Genomic DNA, 19,240 nt, shown 5'->3' with positions numbered 1-19,240 from the left:
TTAATTGTTTTGAGCACAGTTTTTGGTAGATACTGATAGTTAATAACACTTAATTCAAGTGTGTCAGCAGTTAACTTTAATCGACAGTTGGCAGTCATAAAATTTAATGCAAGAATATCTTTTGCCCTTTTCAATTTGTGTTTCACGCGCATTTTGCGGAGCATTTTTCGCTTTTTCTAAATACACAAACTCTGGCAGTGGTAAAGTTTAAGTTTACAGCGCAGCAAATTGTAAATTGTGTTTGCTTTATTTAATTGGTCGTACTGGGGCATAATATAATTTTTAATGTCCGCTGCCGGTTTTCTTTCCTTTTCTTGAAGTGTATGCAATCCGCGTAACAAACCTCCACGTCGATTATGTATAAAACTTTCGACTTAGGCATCAGTAATAAAAACTCACCACGCAAAACTAAAACCTAAAAACCACACACATACGCATAGACGGGACGAAAACGCGAGCAGGAAAGTGCTAAGCGTAATTAAATTTTATGTGCGGTTCCAATACATGCACTAAACACTCGCATGATTTACACCACATCACACATACAGTGTGTTTGCATTCGCAATTGTTGAATATTAAATTTTATAGTGCAATATGCCTTTGAATAGTGATGTGTAAATAACATTTGTTCTATATTGAGCATAGCGTTTGTTAGAGTTAAAATTATACTTGGATATGTGCTAAGTAATTAAGCGACACCTTCGGGGGAATATGTATTCTTCGTTAAATTAAAGTTTCGTTTGTTCAGTCAGTGAAATTCAACGTTCGAACTCTTCAAGTCCGGTTCTTTATTGGTTTGCGACGCGCGAGGCGGGACTTATTGTTTGCTCATTTGCGTTTTAATTTGTAATTAAATTTAATGACAAGCGTTTACACGCCGACGCGCGCGGAGACGACACTCGCACACACCACATATTCTACCAATTAGCATAATAAGCGCACACACGTTCAAAACCACAAAAACTACAATCGAATATTAATTTTGAAATTCTAGTCTTATTTTCAAGTGACAGTAATGGCGATATTGAGCAAATTTATCAAGAATTTGTTAAATATGTTAAACAACTAACTAATCATATGATAACTTAAAAAAAATACACAGTTTTGTAGGAATAAATAGAAAACTACGAAGCTATTTTAAGTTAAAGTGAAGTTTTGTAACATTATTTCTAAATTCCGATGTGAAAATCGACAAAATAACATTGTTTGCGATGAGGACGTCAATAGTATACAAAATGTGGTTTATTTGTTAAATATCGCTCACGCTATCAGCTGCATTCGTACAGAAACGATGAAATATCAAGTCGAACATTTCAATTAAACAATTAACATGTAGAAACTTTAAACATTTCAATTATTTTTATATTTTTTTTAAGAAATTTAAAAATTTTAAAATTTAAAAAAACATAAAGAAGTTATCTATATTGTGGTTTAGACACTAAACAATTTTCGTTCATTTTGGGGAATTTCGTGTCCCGTTGAGACCTTGAAAGCTGTAAGACTCCAAGGGAATTTTAAATATTTTGTTCCCTCTTTTCGAGCGAATCCTCCGAGACGTTTATTTCTATTTTCTTGAGTAGAGATAAAGTCCCCCTTCAAAAAGCAGCAGCGAACCCAAAATTTTCATCTTGATCGACTTTTTGGTGAATAAAAAATTATGAAACTTTTTTCGAAATTGATATTTCTGCATTCACTTGCGTGACGAGCAAGATAAGGAGAGTAAGAATAAGAGTATAGGAAATGCGTGTGCGAGAAAATGAGAATAAAAGTGAAGGCAAGAAGAAGATTACGAATGTAAGGCGCATGGTCTTGAGTCTTGAGCCCGAAACGGCGCAGCATTCCGACGGACGATAATAAATTTGAATTAATTTATGCACATGAATATCAATTTTAATGCGGCGCATCCCGGCCTGCGACTGGTTGCGACCAGCGGCTTGTTTTGCTTCTTTATTTTTGCTTTTGCTCAATTTTCGCTTCTTGTTTTTGTCGTGCAACAAAATAACTCGACGAATTATTGAATTTCGTTAAAAACGTCGCCATTTCATCAAACGCGTTTTGAGGTTATGTTACTCACCCATAAATGGCGTCTTTGTCTCGTTTGCCGACGTCGGGCACGGCGCCCATGACATGGTTCGCCGCCGGCGCCACATGGTTTGCGTGGTACTGATGCATCGCATGGTTAAGATGCGGCGAGTGGTGGATGGAGGGGCGGTGCGCGACGTGGGGCTCGTACAACCCACCGCCGCCCGCGCCGCCATCCATATAGCCGGGGTGAATCCCATCGTCGTACTAAAAAATACAAACAAATTAAAATCACATCGCAAAACATCCACAAAAATTACAACAATCTGTGTGTAGAAAAATATCGTGTTCACATTTTGGATTATTTCGTGTTATTTCATTGATATTCATCTAATTTCGACCGATTATCTATCCAAGGTCTTTAGGGATTAACTTAAGCCATGTGCGTTATCATTCCAGATTACAAACAAGTATCAAAATCGATGAATAACATTCAAAACCTCAACAACACATTCATACGAAGCATTCAAACACAAATCCTGTAGATTAATGAATTCTCCTGCTACATTTTCAATTTTAATTAAAAACCACTTGCATTTGTACTCAAAACATAAATATAGATAATAATATAGCATGAAAACAGAACAGAGATTTTCATGCGCCTAACAATCGAAAAAAGTTACGTTTCATGGCCTAAACATGTTGTATTCAATAGGAACTCGGTTATTTTATAGTAGATCACTCTGCTGATAACAATTCGAAGGAAGCAGTCAGCCAACCAAAAAGGGAAACAAGAATATCAAAATGTAGCAGTGAAGAAGCAGCGTGTTTAGTTTTAGATTTTGTGCGCACATTAAGTTATGCCATGTTTTGACATTGTGTAACGAACAACAGAAACAACAGAAAGCACAGAAGTTAATAGTAGTATTTGAAGAGCTTAGAAACATTGGTTTTCATGCGTTTGAACTATTACAGCGTGTGAAAAAGTTGATCAAAAACTCCAACACGAACCACGAGTGTTACAAGTGCTACAAAACATTAATAGCGATTTAATTGTAATTATTTAGATAATTTTGTTGTTTTCTTACATTACACAAAAAGTTAGCTATGTAGAATAAAAGATATTTTATATAAACTCAGAACAAACAATCAACACAAAATAACCTATAATTTTTCCAGTGTTTTTTTTTATATTAAAAAGTAGGGGGAATAAAATGAACAACTGTCTGCCCCTGTGAACTATTGCTAGTGCACATTTTGGAAAATGTGTGTAGTCAGGGCATTATTCATATCAAAAAAAGGCAGGCAAAAGCCGGTAGGAGAAACATGACTGAACGTTGAATAACACGCGGGGCACAGTGTGTAAACCTCATGAAAAATTCAAAATCGACGCTTGAAAGCGCTCCTGAAGCGCCGTTATTGAAAACTTGCGTTGCAATGACTCGACAACAAACTTCCACCAACAACCAACCCTTGATAAAATATACAGTCATCAACCACCATCAAGAAATTATGTGAACACAATATTTTCGTTGAAATTAAAATCAGCAAACCACAAAAATCGAACATACAAGGTCTTAAAATGTGCTTTTTTTTAACAAAAACGAAAGTTTTGCTTATTTATATGTGAGAGACACGTGATTGTTTTTATTTGTTCTTGCGCGTACCTTTTGGCACACACAACTACCGTTTCTGTAAGTTATTTACGCGGCGTGCGCGCGCGCGGAGAGCTTTCATTTACGAAGCGAATTTTACGAGCGCATAATACATTCAGGAGATGGGCATTACCCTATTACCCGGCAGATAAACGCGTGTCTTTCGCGTCCACATCCTTCAGCGGTGTGGTACATACAAATCTTGCATTCGCTCTTGTCCTCTCAACTCTTAGCGCGGTATAGTATACAAACTCAACAAGTTAGCGCACACAAATTTCTGATTTTATACATTTCGCGCTCGTAAACCGCGCGATTCGCTTCGATCGGCTCCTATTTGCGCACACATTATTCGGATGTGTTACACTGGCCATTCAAAGCGCATAAAATCCTTAAGCAAGTATCGATGATGAGCGTTCCAATCGGCTTGCCGGCAAAGCACAAAGCACAGGACGTTAATTGCGTCACACAGTGCGCCGCCGCGTTAATTTAATAAATAATTAATTAGTGGACTTCCCTACCGGTCGGCAGAGATGGATACACATTTGATATTTGCATATTAACTAAGTAAATTTCACGATATTCCTTCAAAAAATACACGCATAAATATTTATGACTACATTAAGTCAGCGTTTAATTAATTATTAATCAATTCGCAATTAGTTTTGGACTTTTTCCACCTGAATGCACTCAATAAGAAAACGTGTCGTTCAGTTTTCTTGAGTTATGTTCATTAATTGTGAGAAAACGCTGGTTTATAGTTGAATTATCTTTATACCCTAATAAACTTCAACCAGTGCGTTTTACCAACGTTCTAGTAATTAATGTTTTGATATCCTAATATAATATATAGATACTTGCATATAATCACAATATTCATTCAACTACAACTTGTAAAAATTTCATACATAACCTAAATATTAATCATAATGACAACTAACGCCATCTAACTGTAAGATCGCCAAGTTAAATTTAGGTTAGTGTTATCTAAATCACTAGAATGGCTTCGAATCGTGTCGCGGTTGTTTTGTGCGTTCTTTTGAACGTTTATTATTCAGTAATTATTCAAAATCTGAGAGTTTAGTATGCAAAACATAGCACTGCTCTCGCGCACAACCGACAACCGACATTTACATAAATAACAAACAAACAAACGCCGATCGAAACAGCTAGATTTTTACCTTAACATTTTACTTCTTTATTCATTACCCCGCTGCGCGGCGCTTACAAAAAATTCAATGTTCCTGCATTACTCGCTTTCGTTTTAATGGATTTTTTTCTATTACATATTTTAATAAGAACATAAGTTACAGGTACAGGTATGAATTAAACTCGTGCTCACGATGTGGTCTCGACGTGCAAGCATAGTTTACGAGCGTTTTATGAAAATTTTTAATTTGCGCGAGCTTTGGTGTAAATTGTTCATCGCGAGTAAAAATGAAATATAAAGAAGTGGCAAGAAAAAGCAGCAGCAATGCCAAGCCACAAATTATTCAGCGCTCTGCGGTTGTAAATAATGTTCGCACTTGTGGACGGCCGATGCCCGGCGACTGTCACAAGTGTGTGGCAAATTAAAATTGAGATTTATTTCTTTCCGCTATAAATTTCGTTTTCACTCGACCACAACAAATATTCCTGCCAGATTTTAAATATAAGAATTTTATTCAATTGTTTTGTTTATTTGAGTTGGTATTTAATTTTTCTCGTCGTTACTCTTCACGCGGGATTTTAGTTTTGTCTGGTATGTCGTTGGGTTTGGGAAAAGCGTTCGAAAATAGCACCACACACACGACATGACGCTCTCGGGTCGGTCGTCGCTTTTTAACGGAGTTTTGTCGTCGGCGCGACATAACTAACTCGACGCACATGTAAAACGCTTCGAATCTCATCTCGGCGCGTTGCTTCCCTTCTATCTGCCTCGCAGACAGCGAACGCATCATTCCGATGCTTTCATGTGTGGCTCTCATGTGTTCGCGACCGGAGGTTTTCAGAGCACTTTTCACTCTTCGTCATTTCGTGATGCGCTAGCCACAGCTACGACGATTTTAAAAATAGATCCCGGCCCAACCAGAGCAAAAAAGGACTAGATACACACACAACGCACAAAAAAATTTCTATTTCTTGAAAAATAAAATCAAAAATATTAGATGTGAAATATTTGTGATTTTCCTGTTCTCACATTTAGAATACTTATTTCGTGTTATGCAGAAAATATTAAATGTAATTTCGTTTGATCTATTTCGAATATCTCTAAATTTAGCGTTGATATTTTGGCTTCCTGTTCCCGGCATGTTCGGGTAGTGAGTGCATGTTTCGTGTTTCACGTGCGTGGCGTTCTCAAAAATAAATTAATTCGAGCTCGCGCGGCGCAAAAATCGAGATAAATCTCACCGCCACCTAAGCGTAACCTAACCTGCGCGGTGTCACTATCGGGACAGGTCGAAATACGTCTCCCAAATCGAGCATAACCTCAACTGCCACCTAATACAACAACACACACAGCGCATCAAGATGTAAAATTCATTCATAAATATTACCGGCTCTTACGCTTTGGATTAATGCGTAGAAATAAATATCTCCGAAATTATTAAATCGTCGAGAAAATTCCGAAATAAATTATCAAGAGTTACCGGTAATTTATGACAAGTTCATAACATAGCGTAACCTCACTTAAGTTATATTTATCATTTTAAAACATTTGAATCGTCCAAATGAAGAAATCAAACGGTCGAAAATTAAAAACAACACACACAACGTGATTGTTCGCCATAATATGAAACACTGGATCATAATACGCTTTGCTATTAAACGTGAACGCACGTTTGAAGAGCAATATGAGAGCGCCCGCGGTGAGAGCGTTGATAATGTGTAAGTAAATTTATACAAGTCGTAAAGTCTGCGACCCACATGTGTCACCCGGCGTTTTATGGGGTTGATCCGCAGTCACATCACAAACCAACGCAGAAGAGAAAACATCAAAGTAAGAAATAACTTGAGGTTATTTTTCATTACCATCATTTTTAGCCACCTGGCGTTAACACTTTGAACTACTTAACCTCAAATATGAAAAATTTACGTTATTTTTATTTTGTCGTAATTTTTCGCTGAAGGTTGGTTAATACTCGCATACAATTTGTGTTTTAATGTAAGTAGTACCTGCGTTTATGCGTTTCGTAACGTTTAAACATTTTTATTACGCATTCAATTCAAATTTACTATGTACTCGTACAACGTGCCGTGCAATAATTATTTTATTAATATCATCATAGCCATCCGTCGCAATTATGCGTAATTATCGTAATAATAATCGAAAAGTGACTGTAAACTCAACTACCACTAACAAATCTGTGACCAACAAATGAAATTTGCCATAAACGCACAATATCACAATTGAGGTGTGTTTTATAAATATAAACCAAGATAATATAATAATTTAAAAGCATGTTGCTCGATTTGGCACACTCTAATCGCTGGTTTAGTCTTATTTCTTTGTTGTGAATGAAGATGCTCGTAAAACTAATGCCTAAAAGGTAAATTAAGCGCGTTAATGTAGTTAATAAACTTAATAAAATTAATAATGCACGACGTATTAACCGGTTTTCTGTTAATGATCGCGGCGCGCTCGCGTTTTTTATGCAACTAGTAAAGTAAATGGGAATTAATTTATATGCCATATGTGTGGGTATGTGTGTGGAGTGCATTAAATGTCGAGATAAGCGCGGCGCGCACGTTTCAGATAGTTTTAGATAAAAATAATAAAAACGCAACAATATACTTCATAACATCAACATTAAATGAACATTATATCAAATGTATCACGTGTATCAGATATCAGTAAATATTTCACCGAAAAAACTTAAGTAGAGAATTGTATTAATTTTTGCATATTTTATTGTTGGGTTACTGCTTATGGTTTCGTGAATTTAATTAATTTTATTTGTGATTGGTTAATTTCGTGTGAGAACACGGTAGCTGAGCTTACAAGTTTCATTGATTTGATAAAACCGATATAAACTGGGTTTTGTTTCAGGCAATGCGTCGTTAAATTTCATGGTGCAGTAAACGCCCGCCGCCGACGGTGAACATAACCTCTCCTGATACCAAAACGAATAAAAACTTTTAAAAAACGTAAATTGTGCGTATGAGAGTTTCCTGTGTCTGATTTATAAACACATTTATTATAACTTTATCATTATTAAAAGTAAAATTTGTGTAGAAAAATTTTAGGTTATATTCAACTGAGATGCGAGTTTTCTTATCCGACGGTATGCACACTTCATTTAATTGGCAAACAAAGCACGATTTTATTTCCTCTTGATGTGGTTTGAACTCTAAATTCGACACGTCTGCTTCATTGTAAAACTTTGATTTGTAAAATTTGTTCGATCGGAACTTTTATCTTTTTCCGCCCGCAATGGAGGCGGAAAACACGGCATAATAAAGCGGCGGGAGGCGGTTTCCCAGACACAAAACGCGCCGTTTAGATTTTCCCCACGACTGCGATAAAGTAATTCGCTTTCCGGCCGTTTGCCGTTTTCTCCACGGCTGTCTCCCTCGAAACACAGCGCCAAATTTCGTTTGGCTCTACCCTAGGCCCATCAAAGACGTCCCTAACGCCTGACTATCAAGACCATATCAAGCCCTATCAAATTTTATTCTTGTTTTCTAAACTCTAACCTACTGAATGAATGAATATTTAAAGCCGTAATTGTAAATTTAATATTTAAAAATTTGAATCAATTTAATATGATGCACGATGGTTGCAATAGAAGGCAGTTATTTTCGTGGCGCATTTTAAATATGTTGATGCGTTCCATCCGTTCGCTAGCGTCCGTCGGCAGGCGAACAGAGCGTTTCAGACAGGCAAGTCGAAAGTATGCGCAACTCGTTCAACGAGTCCGAGAGACTTGCTACTCATCTTCATTCTTCGACTCAGACCAACAACAACCACAACTGCCTGCTCTCGCATGCATTGCTATAAACTTCCACAGAAATCACGACGCAAAGTCACCAACAAAAATATTTAATTTCTTTAAAATTTAAACCCTAACCTAACATTGATATTTTAATATTTTTATTTTGTTCCGCTGGGAAACTGCGCACGTTGCACATGGTTGTGGTCAAAGAAAGAAATACCTGACATTCCACGATGATATTCAGATTTCTCTCGTCGGAGTGCTAGCGAGACTTAAGTCGAATTTAACCGTCTTTAACTGTGGCCAGCTTGGTGGGTTCTTTGTGGCACGACGTTATAAGCCGTATCATGAAAATCTCCGACGGGCGCTCGCAATCAAAAAAATCAAAGAGCAGAAGTGCCAATTCATCGATTTTAAAAGATTCTCTAAAAGCAGCTTGCTGCTTGCACGCACCTCACCTCACCTCCGAAATGAATAGAACCATTTTCAACTTAAGAGAATTAACCGTAATTATTGGTGTAATTATTAAGCAAAAGTGTACAGTGTATAATGTGTATTATACTGTACAGAGAAACTGATATGTTGATGTTGATTCAAAATTTCGTGTAGCACTTCAAATCACTTTAGATTAATAATAAATCCAGCTAATAATTAATTATACGTTCTAAAACCCACATAAATTATTGAGCTATAAAAGTTAATAAGTGTAGTCTTTATTTTTATTACTTTCGATAATCAAAAATGACTTCGATTGCTGGGTTGTGTGTGTTTTTAATTGTTTAAACTTTAAACTGCATTAGGTTGAAGTTTTCCGTGTGTTTTCCGACGGATAACGTAAATTATCCAGCACATATTATTATCATTAGCGTTTCGCACTTCTTTGTGTGTCTATTTAATTGTAATACGAAATAAAAATTTTAATTATAGTCAAGTATTTAAAGGTAATGCTAAATGTGTTTCGAAAAACTATTGTTTGCTAGGTATTGACTTATGACTTGTAACTTGTGAAGGTTTAGGGTGTTGGTATGCCGAGCCGACGGCGCGCAATTAAAGTATCAAGATTTTCGTCCACCGGCGGCGTGCGGCAATCAAGATTTATGTGCATTTCGTGCATTATGCGGCGTGGAGCTCTGAAGAAACGCGCCGTGGCCCAGTCCGGCGGGTAACACACGGATACCCCACAGCTTCAGTGTGCTTCACGCTCAATGCCACTTTTGTCGTGTCACTGCGATGACTCGTTTGAGCGAGCTGTCCTTCTGAGAAGCGCTCGGCCGCAAGACACTTCTGCACACGGCGCGCGCGGTAAGTCAGGTTAGCGAAACTGACTTGGCGCAAAATTTCCCGCAATAGAACAATTCCCGGATCCCTAACTGATTCTGTTTGCATCTTGTGAGTGTGTGAGGTTGAGCTTGATGAACACTGGTCTAACACTATACTTTGGCGCGTTTTTTACAACAAATAAACACAAATCCACGATACCGGTATTCGCATTGCTTCACTGGTAGTGGTGTATCCTGACATAGTAGCACTTTAAGACCTTATGACTGTTGCACTTTAACCAGGCCCTTGCGAGGCCGCTTAACTCCGTCGATTTTTGTGGTTTTGCTGAGTTGTTGTTGAGTTGTGTGGTTGTTCAGTTGTCGTACCCGCTGAGCCATGAAAGCCCTGGCCGCCGGCGCGCTGGGGTATTCTGAAGCTTGGGCCACCGTGTCTCCGGTATTGTACACCTTGGGGAACGCAAAACACACTACACACACTCGCGACGCGCGTCGTTGGGCCCGGGCCCTGCTGGCCTGAGCTGGTGCACTGCCGCTCGCTGGTGCTGCACTCGCGGGTGGCTATCACATCACACGCGCGGTCGTCGCGATGAGGGTTGTTGCTCGGTCCACGTGGACGCAGCGCACGGCGAGACAACACCTGGGGCTCGACGCCGAAGCGCTCGGCGCTCGGGATTTTGCGAGGAAAAACGACAACACGGGGTGTGCGTGCGGAGGTCCTGCGCGCTCCGCAGTCGTCTGCCAACTGTCAATCACTGCCGTTCGCGGGGGCAGAGTGGGGCTCGGATGAATGATCTGTCAAGCGGGGGACACACCTATCGGCCAATGGGAGGCGCCTGGCGGGGACGCTTGCGCAGCCCGATGGCACAACCGGGTCTGCGGGAAGCGCAACGTTGCGCACGCTTCGAGCCCCCTCCAAAGGTATCGCCATCGTCGCGTGGGGAGAGATGGCAACTCCGCCGGCGTTACGGCGTCATACACACACGACGCTCAGGCGTGGTGGTTCGTCGGCGCGCTCCTGCGCCGCACCACCATTGCGACGGCGTTGACAAGTTGTCAGTGCCAATCAACGGCAGCGTCTCTCCCGCGGCGGTGCACGCCGCCGCCGCCACCGCCACCCTCTCGCTCACACACTCGCTCGATGCGCAATGAAAAATGATCGAGCTCTCGCGCGCGCGCTCCGGATAAATCTTTCAAACACCCCGGCACATGACGTAAACAAGTGATACACCTCTGCCGCTGACATCCGAGCGTGCCGGCGCACACGCGTCGGGGGCCAGCTGATCCCGTCACTTCCCATCATCCTCAGACACAACATGTGCAACTTCCAACTTCCGCAACGTCCTCTCGGTCATATTTTAGACCAGCACTATGCAAAACGACGTCACAAATCTACCGAATTGGAACTTAAACCTCTTCCAGTCAGAATTTCATTTACCTGGGGGTCAGCCCTCTGTAAGCATACAGACTATTGTCATCATCATATTGCTTGGGATGGCTTATAACATTTTTTCAATAACATTATTGTTGTGCTTGGAATTTCAGCCTCGGCGAAGGTTTAAAAGTCGAACAAACGTTTTTCCAGGTATTGTGTGATCCATAAAAGATCTTTACTGTACTCTCACATACCCTCATAGGCTGAAAAATCAACCAGGCAGTAAAAGTTAATTTTTTCATAAATCAACAAAAATTCTTTAAAGGTTATGCTTGAAATCTCTAAAACAATGGGAATAATTACTGCTTGCTTGCCAACACGATTTTGAAATACTTTAATACTTTTATCAGTGCTTTTTAGTTCGCTACTCTACAAAAACAATGAGAAAGTGGGAAAAAGGCAAAGTACGAAACCTTACAATTCACTATAAAATGAATCATTAATAACGAGTGCATTTGCAAGTGACTGCTAAATTAATATTCGTACTTGTAGCAAACACTTAGCATTTTTAAAAATAACAAGTGCCTAGGAAGCACTATTGTAAACAATGTAAAATATAGCTGTATTTGGCAAGTAGTCTAATAATCGCATTATATTCTCGAAACGTTGGCATCGTACGAAGTTATGAACTCAACGTTTCAATATTTTACACTAGTTTATTACTCCGGTGATATTCTTAATGTAATTTACAGTTTTTTGTGTAAACTCTATTGGGTTTATTAACTTTTACGACGTTTATTAATGTTTTAGTACGTTAATTAAAACTAATCGCTGTGAATGACTTAATTTCAAACAAACATTTTTATATCTTATATTATTTCATAATTTTGAACAAAGTTTTTAGTCATTACCATCAAAACTCAAACAATTATTGCAAAAAATACAAATATTTATTAATAATTAATTATTAGGTATTTAATTTTTTAATTCATGATTAAAACTTTTTTCTATGCACAATCAAAGAAAAGTTGCGAAGGAGTTATAATGATAGTAATATTATGAAGGTAATGACAAGCGCAATTATTCATCTTAATTAATGTGTGTGGAAGGTGCGAGGTGTAACGCAGTGTGCCGGGTATTATTGTAAATGTTATTTAGAATGATCAATCAACGTTTACCCACATTTAATGGATTAGCAAAAGCACCGAAATTACGAATAAACTTTCAGCTGCAAAGAATTTTGACGGAATGTTTTGAGTGACAATACAAGATTATACCTTTTGTGTTGTGTTATCTAATATTTGGTAATGTGCTGCAAAATTCCCACTCGTTACAGGTTTAATTTTGTGTTTTCCTGCGCACGTTTGTTTAATCTACGAGAAAGCTTTAAATCCGATTTGAAGTTGACAAGTCTCAATTCCCAGCTAAGAATAGCCATGATCACATACCTTTGTAAATAATTATGAATCATACTTTACTGCCGAGGCAGTCAATATAAAAAATTGTATTCGAAATTTACTTGAAAAATGTTTTTTTTAATATTTAAGCATCTCTCACCTTACGCGATGGATAATTTTTCGTATTTGTACGCAATGGTAATAAGCGATGTCAAAACGAAATGGAGATGCGCCAGTAGGTCGCAATGTGTATGAGAATGTGTTTGTGTGTAAGCAGTAACCGGCGCACAAGGAGGCATAAATCATTCGTGGCCGTTACTCCTGTCACTTCTACTTAGAGCCACCCAGGCAAACAATACGTAATTTTTACGCGCAACGACGTTTTCAAATAACATCTACAAATGTGACTAGGAACGCAGGTAAGTTATAAACATTTGCAGTGCCTACCTACTTGAAATTTCAAAAAAAAATCTGAAAATCAAACGGTTGTACTCATTTTGTTATAAATGTGACTATTTCTCTCCCACGTAAGGTAATGTCTAACAATGTCAGTTGTACTTTACATATTTACATCTATAGAATATTCCGTCCTCAGTTGAGTGTTTTATTAAATGAACTAAATCAGATTCAGTGTTACAAACTGGGTAATTATCAAAAAAACGTAAAAAATGCAAATGAATGTAAATGGAAACATGCGCAACAAGATAAAGAAGCAAAAAAGTCATTACCGCGCCTTGATGATCTTGAACGCTTGATGTCCTTTCAAGAAACAAGAAATGAATAAAAAACATTGAACGTTATTCACCGCAACGAGCGCCTGATTGATTTCGATAATTAAGCGAACGCGATGTTCGTCGATTAAATTAATATCGAGCGTTTAACTCGGCATTTAACTCACTCTCATCGTCGCTGTTGGCTCAAGAGTTCCACTGCAATCCATACAGCATAAAACAAAACCAAATCGAATGCAAAACTCAATTAAATACATCCAAGTATATTACTAGCGCCACCTTGTGTCAAAATAATAAACTCTTGGTGAATTTATCATTTCTATTAGAAAAAAGTACTTCATTGAATGTTTTTCGTTTGTTTGCGATGCTTTGTGATGATTGTAATTTGTATTGACGTTGTAACAGGTAGGCAGGCTGTGCGCACACCGGCAGTGGTCCCCGTAATTGCACGAAAATGAGCCGGTAACAAATGATGGCGGTATGATCATGCACTTTTTCGGCGCGAGCGCGCTGTGTGCGGCGATTATTTATTTTCGTCTCATTGCCGTCACAAATTTCAGTGCCATCGGCGGCGTCGTCCGTCGTCATCGTTACACAATTATTAATGCGTTTATAAACGCAATGCGTAGTAAAACCGTGCGCCTCAATGATTTATGTCTCGGGCTGGGTAAATAAATGTAAGTGGCGAATCGAACTACATTCATACAACAATTGACAATGCGTGACATCAACATAACCAAACTTAAAACTGTAAATATTTAAAATCTGAAGAATTTCTTAATGATGTGTTAATGTTTTGCTGATATTTCCGTTAATTATTCCGTTTCCTTGGCTTGGGGAACCAGTGGTAAGCTGGGACTTCCTCTGGATGACATCTGCGACAAATCTGATGAGAGGAGCAAGCACCCCTTGGATATTCAACGGATGGTAGGTGTGAATGACAATTATTTCTTCCTTTCTGTGTGTTTGTTTGTGTTTATTTCGACACAAGATTAATTAAAGTCATTTTTCTACACATAGAAAAGTTGTCTTGGATTTAAAATTTTTCCAGAAGTGTTTGAGTGTGAATACATGAATAGTTGAGTTGATTTGGTGTTATTTTAATTTTTTATTTGGATACCTTTATTTTTTACCCTCTGGTGCTTCTATTATGTCATTTTTGACTTTGTAGTATTGTGTGTGCTTTACTGACAGTTTGTCCGAAGGGTCTGTGATCTAGTTTGATACCATGCATAATTTTCCATGCTTTGTGCATAAAATCAATCGAGGTATAAAAAACGTAACAGTGTAATTCTCGCAGTTGTTACAACAATTGAGCGATTCGAGTACCCTCGTCGCACATGTATCCGCTTCAAACACGCACAATTTTCGCCACGATTGTTCGGCCCTTCTCGCATTAACCTTCCCAAATTGGGCATTGTTCGTGTGCGCGCATCGGAAAGCGAAGATTCGGCAAAAGGGCTGTCGGTGGCGATATGGCCGAACACCGGCGAGGGCACCGAAAACGTGTTACCCGTGTTTGCGATTGTCCTCGCACCGAGCGCTTTGTCAAAGCATCCCTTTTCATAGAGGCGGCTGGTGGCTGGAAAATATTCATACACGTTTTCCTACGAATGCGTGTATGCATGAAATGCCGACACTGACACAAACATACTGAAGGGTCTACTGTCTACGCTTTTGCTCTTTCGACCCCAGCGCAGGCAGTATGACCATTTTCGACTTTCAACCATCAACGAGACGTGGTGGTGTTTTGCTGTTTAGCTCCGCGTGCGTTTTATAAACTTTATACATATCCACATTCGCACATTTATACATCACCAGCACACCAACTTAAAGCGTGCAGAATGTATCGGATATCCAATATATTCCGAGTGTTATCGTCGGTCTCCTCGTGTTTCGAATGCGGCTCTGGGCCTGAACCCACTTGGAACAGATGGTTTTGACCTCAAAACTTAGGCCACCACATCAACAACTGTTACACAACTTCCATTTCTCTATATTTTAATCCCTACAAAGTTACAGTGCTACCGAATTACATGTTGGGGCATAAATTTAATAAATTGATTCATTTTCGGCTTAAATTGAGCTGCAGATATTATTTTCAACAAGAAAAATTAAATTTAATTAAATTCGTATCATTATCTTGATAAAAACATTGTTTTTTGGTGCTATTTGAATTATATAATTTTATCGATCTTTTCCAAGTCGTAGATGTAAGTATTGTAATAAATTTCTACATTATTACTGTATATTTAGTAAATAAAAGAGGGGATATACCATTTCTCATTATAACCTAACAGTAGCAGCTACCTCCCATCGGCTGCGATGTCCGAGTGGTTAAGGAGTTTGACTCGAAATCAAATGGGCTTTGCCCGCACAGGTTCGAATCCTGTTCGCAGCGATCTTCTTTTACATTTTTTCATAACATTTTAAACATTTTTTCGCAAATATTTATGATGCATAACATTAAACCTAAATTTAAAAAAATATTCGCTTGTTACGCGAATAATTTTCATAACATAAATGCCAATCCACCATCCATTACCTACGTATGCATAATAACAATGCAATTACAGCAATTGCACCGTTTATATCAGTGAATACATGCAACTCGTTGCTATTTGGTATTTAATAGTGGCGTATCGTTATAGTGGAGACCACCAGTGCGATTTTAATTACATCGTTAATTGAATATGAATCTTAACATTTATGATTCTATATTCCTCGTTGCCATTCGTGTAATATATCAATGCAAACATAAAAACATAAATAAAACGTAATTAATTTATAATTGATACGATTAAACAAACAATACTTAATGACTTAATGTTCAATTTTAAGCAAAATTAAATTCATAATAAATAAAGCTTTATGTTATGCAACACAACGAACATTAAATTTTCATTTTTAACCAAACTTCGTCATTTTTTGGAAATAAAAACATAAAACATAATAAAAATAGTAAATAAAAAAATATATACACCAAGTGGTATTTATTTCTATGACTTATGCCTGTGAAAGTCGTCACGTGTGCATGACACGTTTATTTCGGTGCAATATTTCGCCTGGGAAATCCAATAACGACACGGCGACACTATTTTCATATTTTTCACATCATAAAACTTATTCGCATGTGATCTATACCGCGAAATAATCTAATCTCAAATATATTCAACGAATGTAATTAAATTAAATTGATTTCTACGAAAACCAAGCGCGTATTTAAATTGATTTATGCTGAATTTAGTAATGAACTTCTTGCACCAATTGCACTGCATTACCTAGTTTTAATCGTAAGTAAGTGACGTGGTAGTGCTCGTATCTAATGTTAATGTATAACATGTGCTCATTATATCACTTTACCGCGTATCGCGATCGCGGATAGTTCGATAGTTTACTCGACGGCAAATGTCGCGCTTATATGGAAAATACAAACGGGTCAAGGATCCCTCGACAATAACAACGCGGGCCTAACAAGACACACACTCGACCCAAAGAGTTCCAGCGCCTTCGACGAGATCTCGTTATTGCACGAATTGATTAGAAATCGGAATGCATACAACAGTATTGCATACATTCCCAATTCGAAAAAATATCACTTTCTATTTCTACGTAAATTAAATTAAATTAAATTCCATAGTTTACAGCCAAATAAAAATTATATAAACAAAAAATTTAATTTTTTATTAAAGTGTTAATTTCCTCTCATTAGTCCGTTTTGTACGATGACGAAGAAAGAAGAAACGTATATTAGCATCCGCCGTTTTTAGTTGCATTCATCTTGGCTGGTTTTCGGTTGTTTATCCGCTTGTCACTTCTGTCAAACGCGTTGGCAGTGCTGTCGGGCTGCTGTAGTCCCCGGAATTTGTGCATAAGAATTATTAGTGTTTTAAATGCGTCTTCGTTAAGTCTCCGAGTCGGGTTTAGGTTTTCACTTTTCACTCGGAGTTAAGACAGTGGGGGATGTAGAATGGCGGAAAGGTGCAGACACGAGACACGTAATAAATAGTCGCATAATCCGTTGGGATAAACGGATCTTAGATCTACGTTCTGTTCGCACCCTCTTCTACATGAACCAGAATCTTTAGACAGGCATATACATTTAGAACAATTCTAAATCTGGAATTTTTATACAATTTTTTCTATATTCAAATTTTGTTCTCACGTTTAAGAAGGTTTGAAATACGCTCAGTAACATCGCTTATATTCACATCATCCAGCCCAACACGTTTGAAAATCTGATGATGATCTTACGAATCTCGACCCGGCATGTAGCTAAGAGTCAAGACATGTGTTTGTCTAAGCTGCGGGATTCCGAGACGCGCTGCTTCTCACTCAGCGAGAGCCCAAAGACGAGATAACATCGGATAAATATGACGGGGAATGAAGACAGAAACCGAAACTGAAAATGTCGAAATATGAAACGTGAGACTTACATAACAACCAACGCACAAGAAGCTTAGAAACTAATTAACTCAGAAATTTAGAATTTTTACTAATAATTTCTTTCATACTGGTCTAAATTTTAATTTTTCCCTGTGTTTTTTTCTGGTTGTATTTTCATCGGATACACTTGCAACGCGTTAAACTTTCATGACGAAGTAGGTGTAAGTGCCACGGCCAGTAAACGTCGTTTCGCGAGCGCAGTCCTCTCCGGTGCTCGCCGGATCGAGTTTGATTTTTAAGACACTTTACATCTCATTCGAGCTGACGTGGAGTGACGTGCGCAAATTGAGCAAATCACCAGTGGCAGGCGATTCGGCGTCGCTCGGCAAAACCCAGAAGAAGAACGAGCCCAAGTCTTGCTTCGCGCCGTGAAAAGCGCAAGAAGAAAAAGAAGACGAAGAGCAAAAGTGTGAGAGTACCTACTACGACTGAGGGTATATTATGCACGTACAGTGAACTGGGAGAGTGAAGAAGTCTTTGAAGGAGTCGGGAGCGCACGTCCATCACCTAGAATTTTTGCTGATATATGCAATATTCATAAATGCAGATATAGACACCAAAAAGTGGAAGCATCCCGACTGTTTTAATAATAGATCCATGTGATGTAACGCCATCTAGTGGACAATAGACGCACCCTGGGGATTTAAGTAGCTCTCAACTCAAATCTTACCAGAATCTTGTTACTGCTGTGTTTTGATATGTTACATTACCTTGGTAATTTATTAATGTCTTTGACTGTGTGTTTCTCTTTCTTTCGGGTCGGCTTCTTGGTCGTTTGTGGACTTGTGGATAGTATAACGACTTCATAAAGTCGCGCGTCCGGAGAGAGTCTCGAGGAAGTTCCGAGTCATGGTGGACTATCAAATACGCATTTATCTTCGCCGTCGGGCTGCCGGTGGCCGCGCCGGGGCGTTGAGGTAGGTCGCGTGCGGCTCGCCGAACGAACAATCATTAATTTTCACGAGCGTCGCGCCGCGCGCGCGGCCCCCAGCCGGCGAGTGTGGGAGGCCGTCATCTTCTGGCATTATTTGCCTGTCGAGGTGTCGAGACGTCCAGATTTGAGAGATGTGCCAGCTTCGCACTTTAACGCACACACATAACCCACGGCCATTTAGTGCCGAGTGTGGAAAATCAAAGCTCGAAAATAATCCTCAAAAATTGATTTTCGCTGTTTGACGTCTGCCAACCCACTTCTATCAATGCGATCAAACGACCCTGATTAGTGGACAACCTGCTAGGAGTATTTGTCACATGGGGAAATTAATTTATCATAGTTTTTTTTTCAATTTTCAAGGTAATATCGTAATGTTTTTGATTTGATGGATCAATTTTATAAAACACTGGAATTTTTACACTCAACCTAAATTAATTAGTATTAAAATATGTTTACGAGTTGTTTGGTGATAAGATTTTATAGCCCCGTG

General features: G+C 38.6%; 1 protein-coding gene, 1 long non-coding RNA gene and 1 other non-coding gene across 5 annotated transcripts in view; 1 reads left to right on the top strand and 2 right to left on the bottom strand.

The window, feature by feature from the left end:
* The window catches only part of hth (Meis homeobox homothorax), a 69,506-nt gene extending 58,890 nt beyond the window's left edge, over positions 1–10,616 (bottom strand). Inside the window, exons 1-2 of one of the 3 annotated variants that reach the window (XM_065311450.1) lie at positions 10,237–10,616; positions 2,075–2,289 (exon numbers count right to left, since the gene is read on the bottom strand). In XM_065311450.1, coding sequence (XP_065167522.1) covers positions 2,075–2,289; positions 10,237–10,248 — 227 coding nt within the window. In that variant the 5' untranslated portion in view covers positions 10,249–10,616. Of the gene's footprint in view, positions 1–2,074; positions 2,290–10,069; positions 10,204–10,236 lie in introns of those variants that run through there. The other 2 variants (XM_065311448.1, XM_065311449.1) reach the window with 2 other exon arrangements.
* A 5,073-nt stretch (positions 10,617–15,689) lies between these two features.
* TRNAS-CGA (transfer RNA serine (anticodon CGA)) lies at positions 15,690–15,771 on the top strand. The gene has a single exon. It is a non-coding gene; the product is annotated as a tRNA-Ser (tRNA).
* Positions 15,772–17,039: 1,268 nt separating this feature from the next.
* On the bottom strand, positions 17,040–19,013 carry LOC135798759 (uncharacterized). Its single transcript, XR_010549777.1, has 3 exons — positions 18,527–19,013; positions 17,536–17,772; positions 17,040–17,452 (listed from the first exon to the last, which is right to left on the bottom strand). It is a non-coding gene; the product is annotated as an uncharacterized lncRNA (long non-coding RNA).
* Between the last annotated feature and the right edge of the window lie 227 nt (positions 19,014–19,240).

Source organism: Atheta coriaria, unplaced genomic scaffold (assembly GCF_025399875.1).
Source record: "Atheta coriaria isolate IRGN ID8LTWV9N9 unplaced genomic scaffold, Caltech_Dcor_3.1 hic_scaffold_9_pilon, whole genome shotgun sequence".
Lineage (NCBI taxonomy): Eukaryota > Metazoa > Arthropoda > Insecta > Coleoptera > Staphylinidae > Dalotia > Dalotia coriaria.
This window is presented reverse-complemented; position numbering and strand designations above follow the sequence as displayed.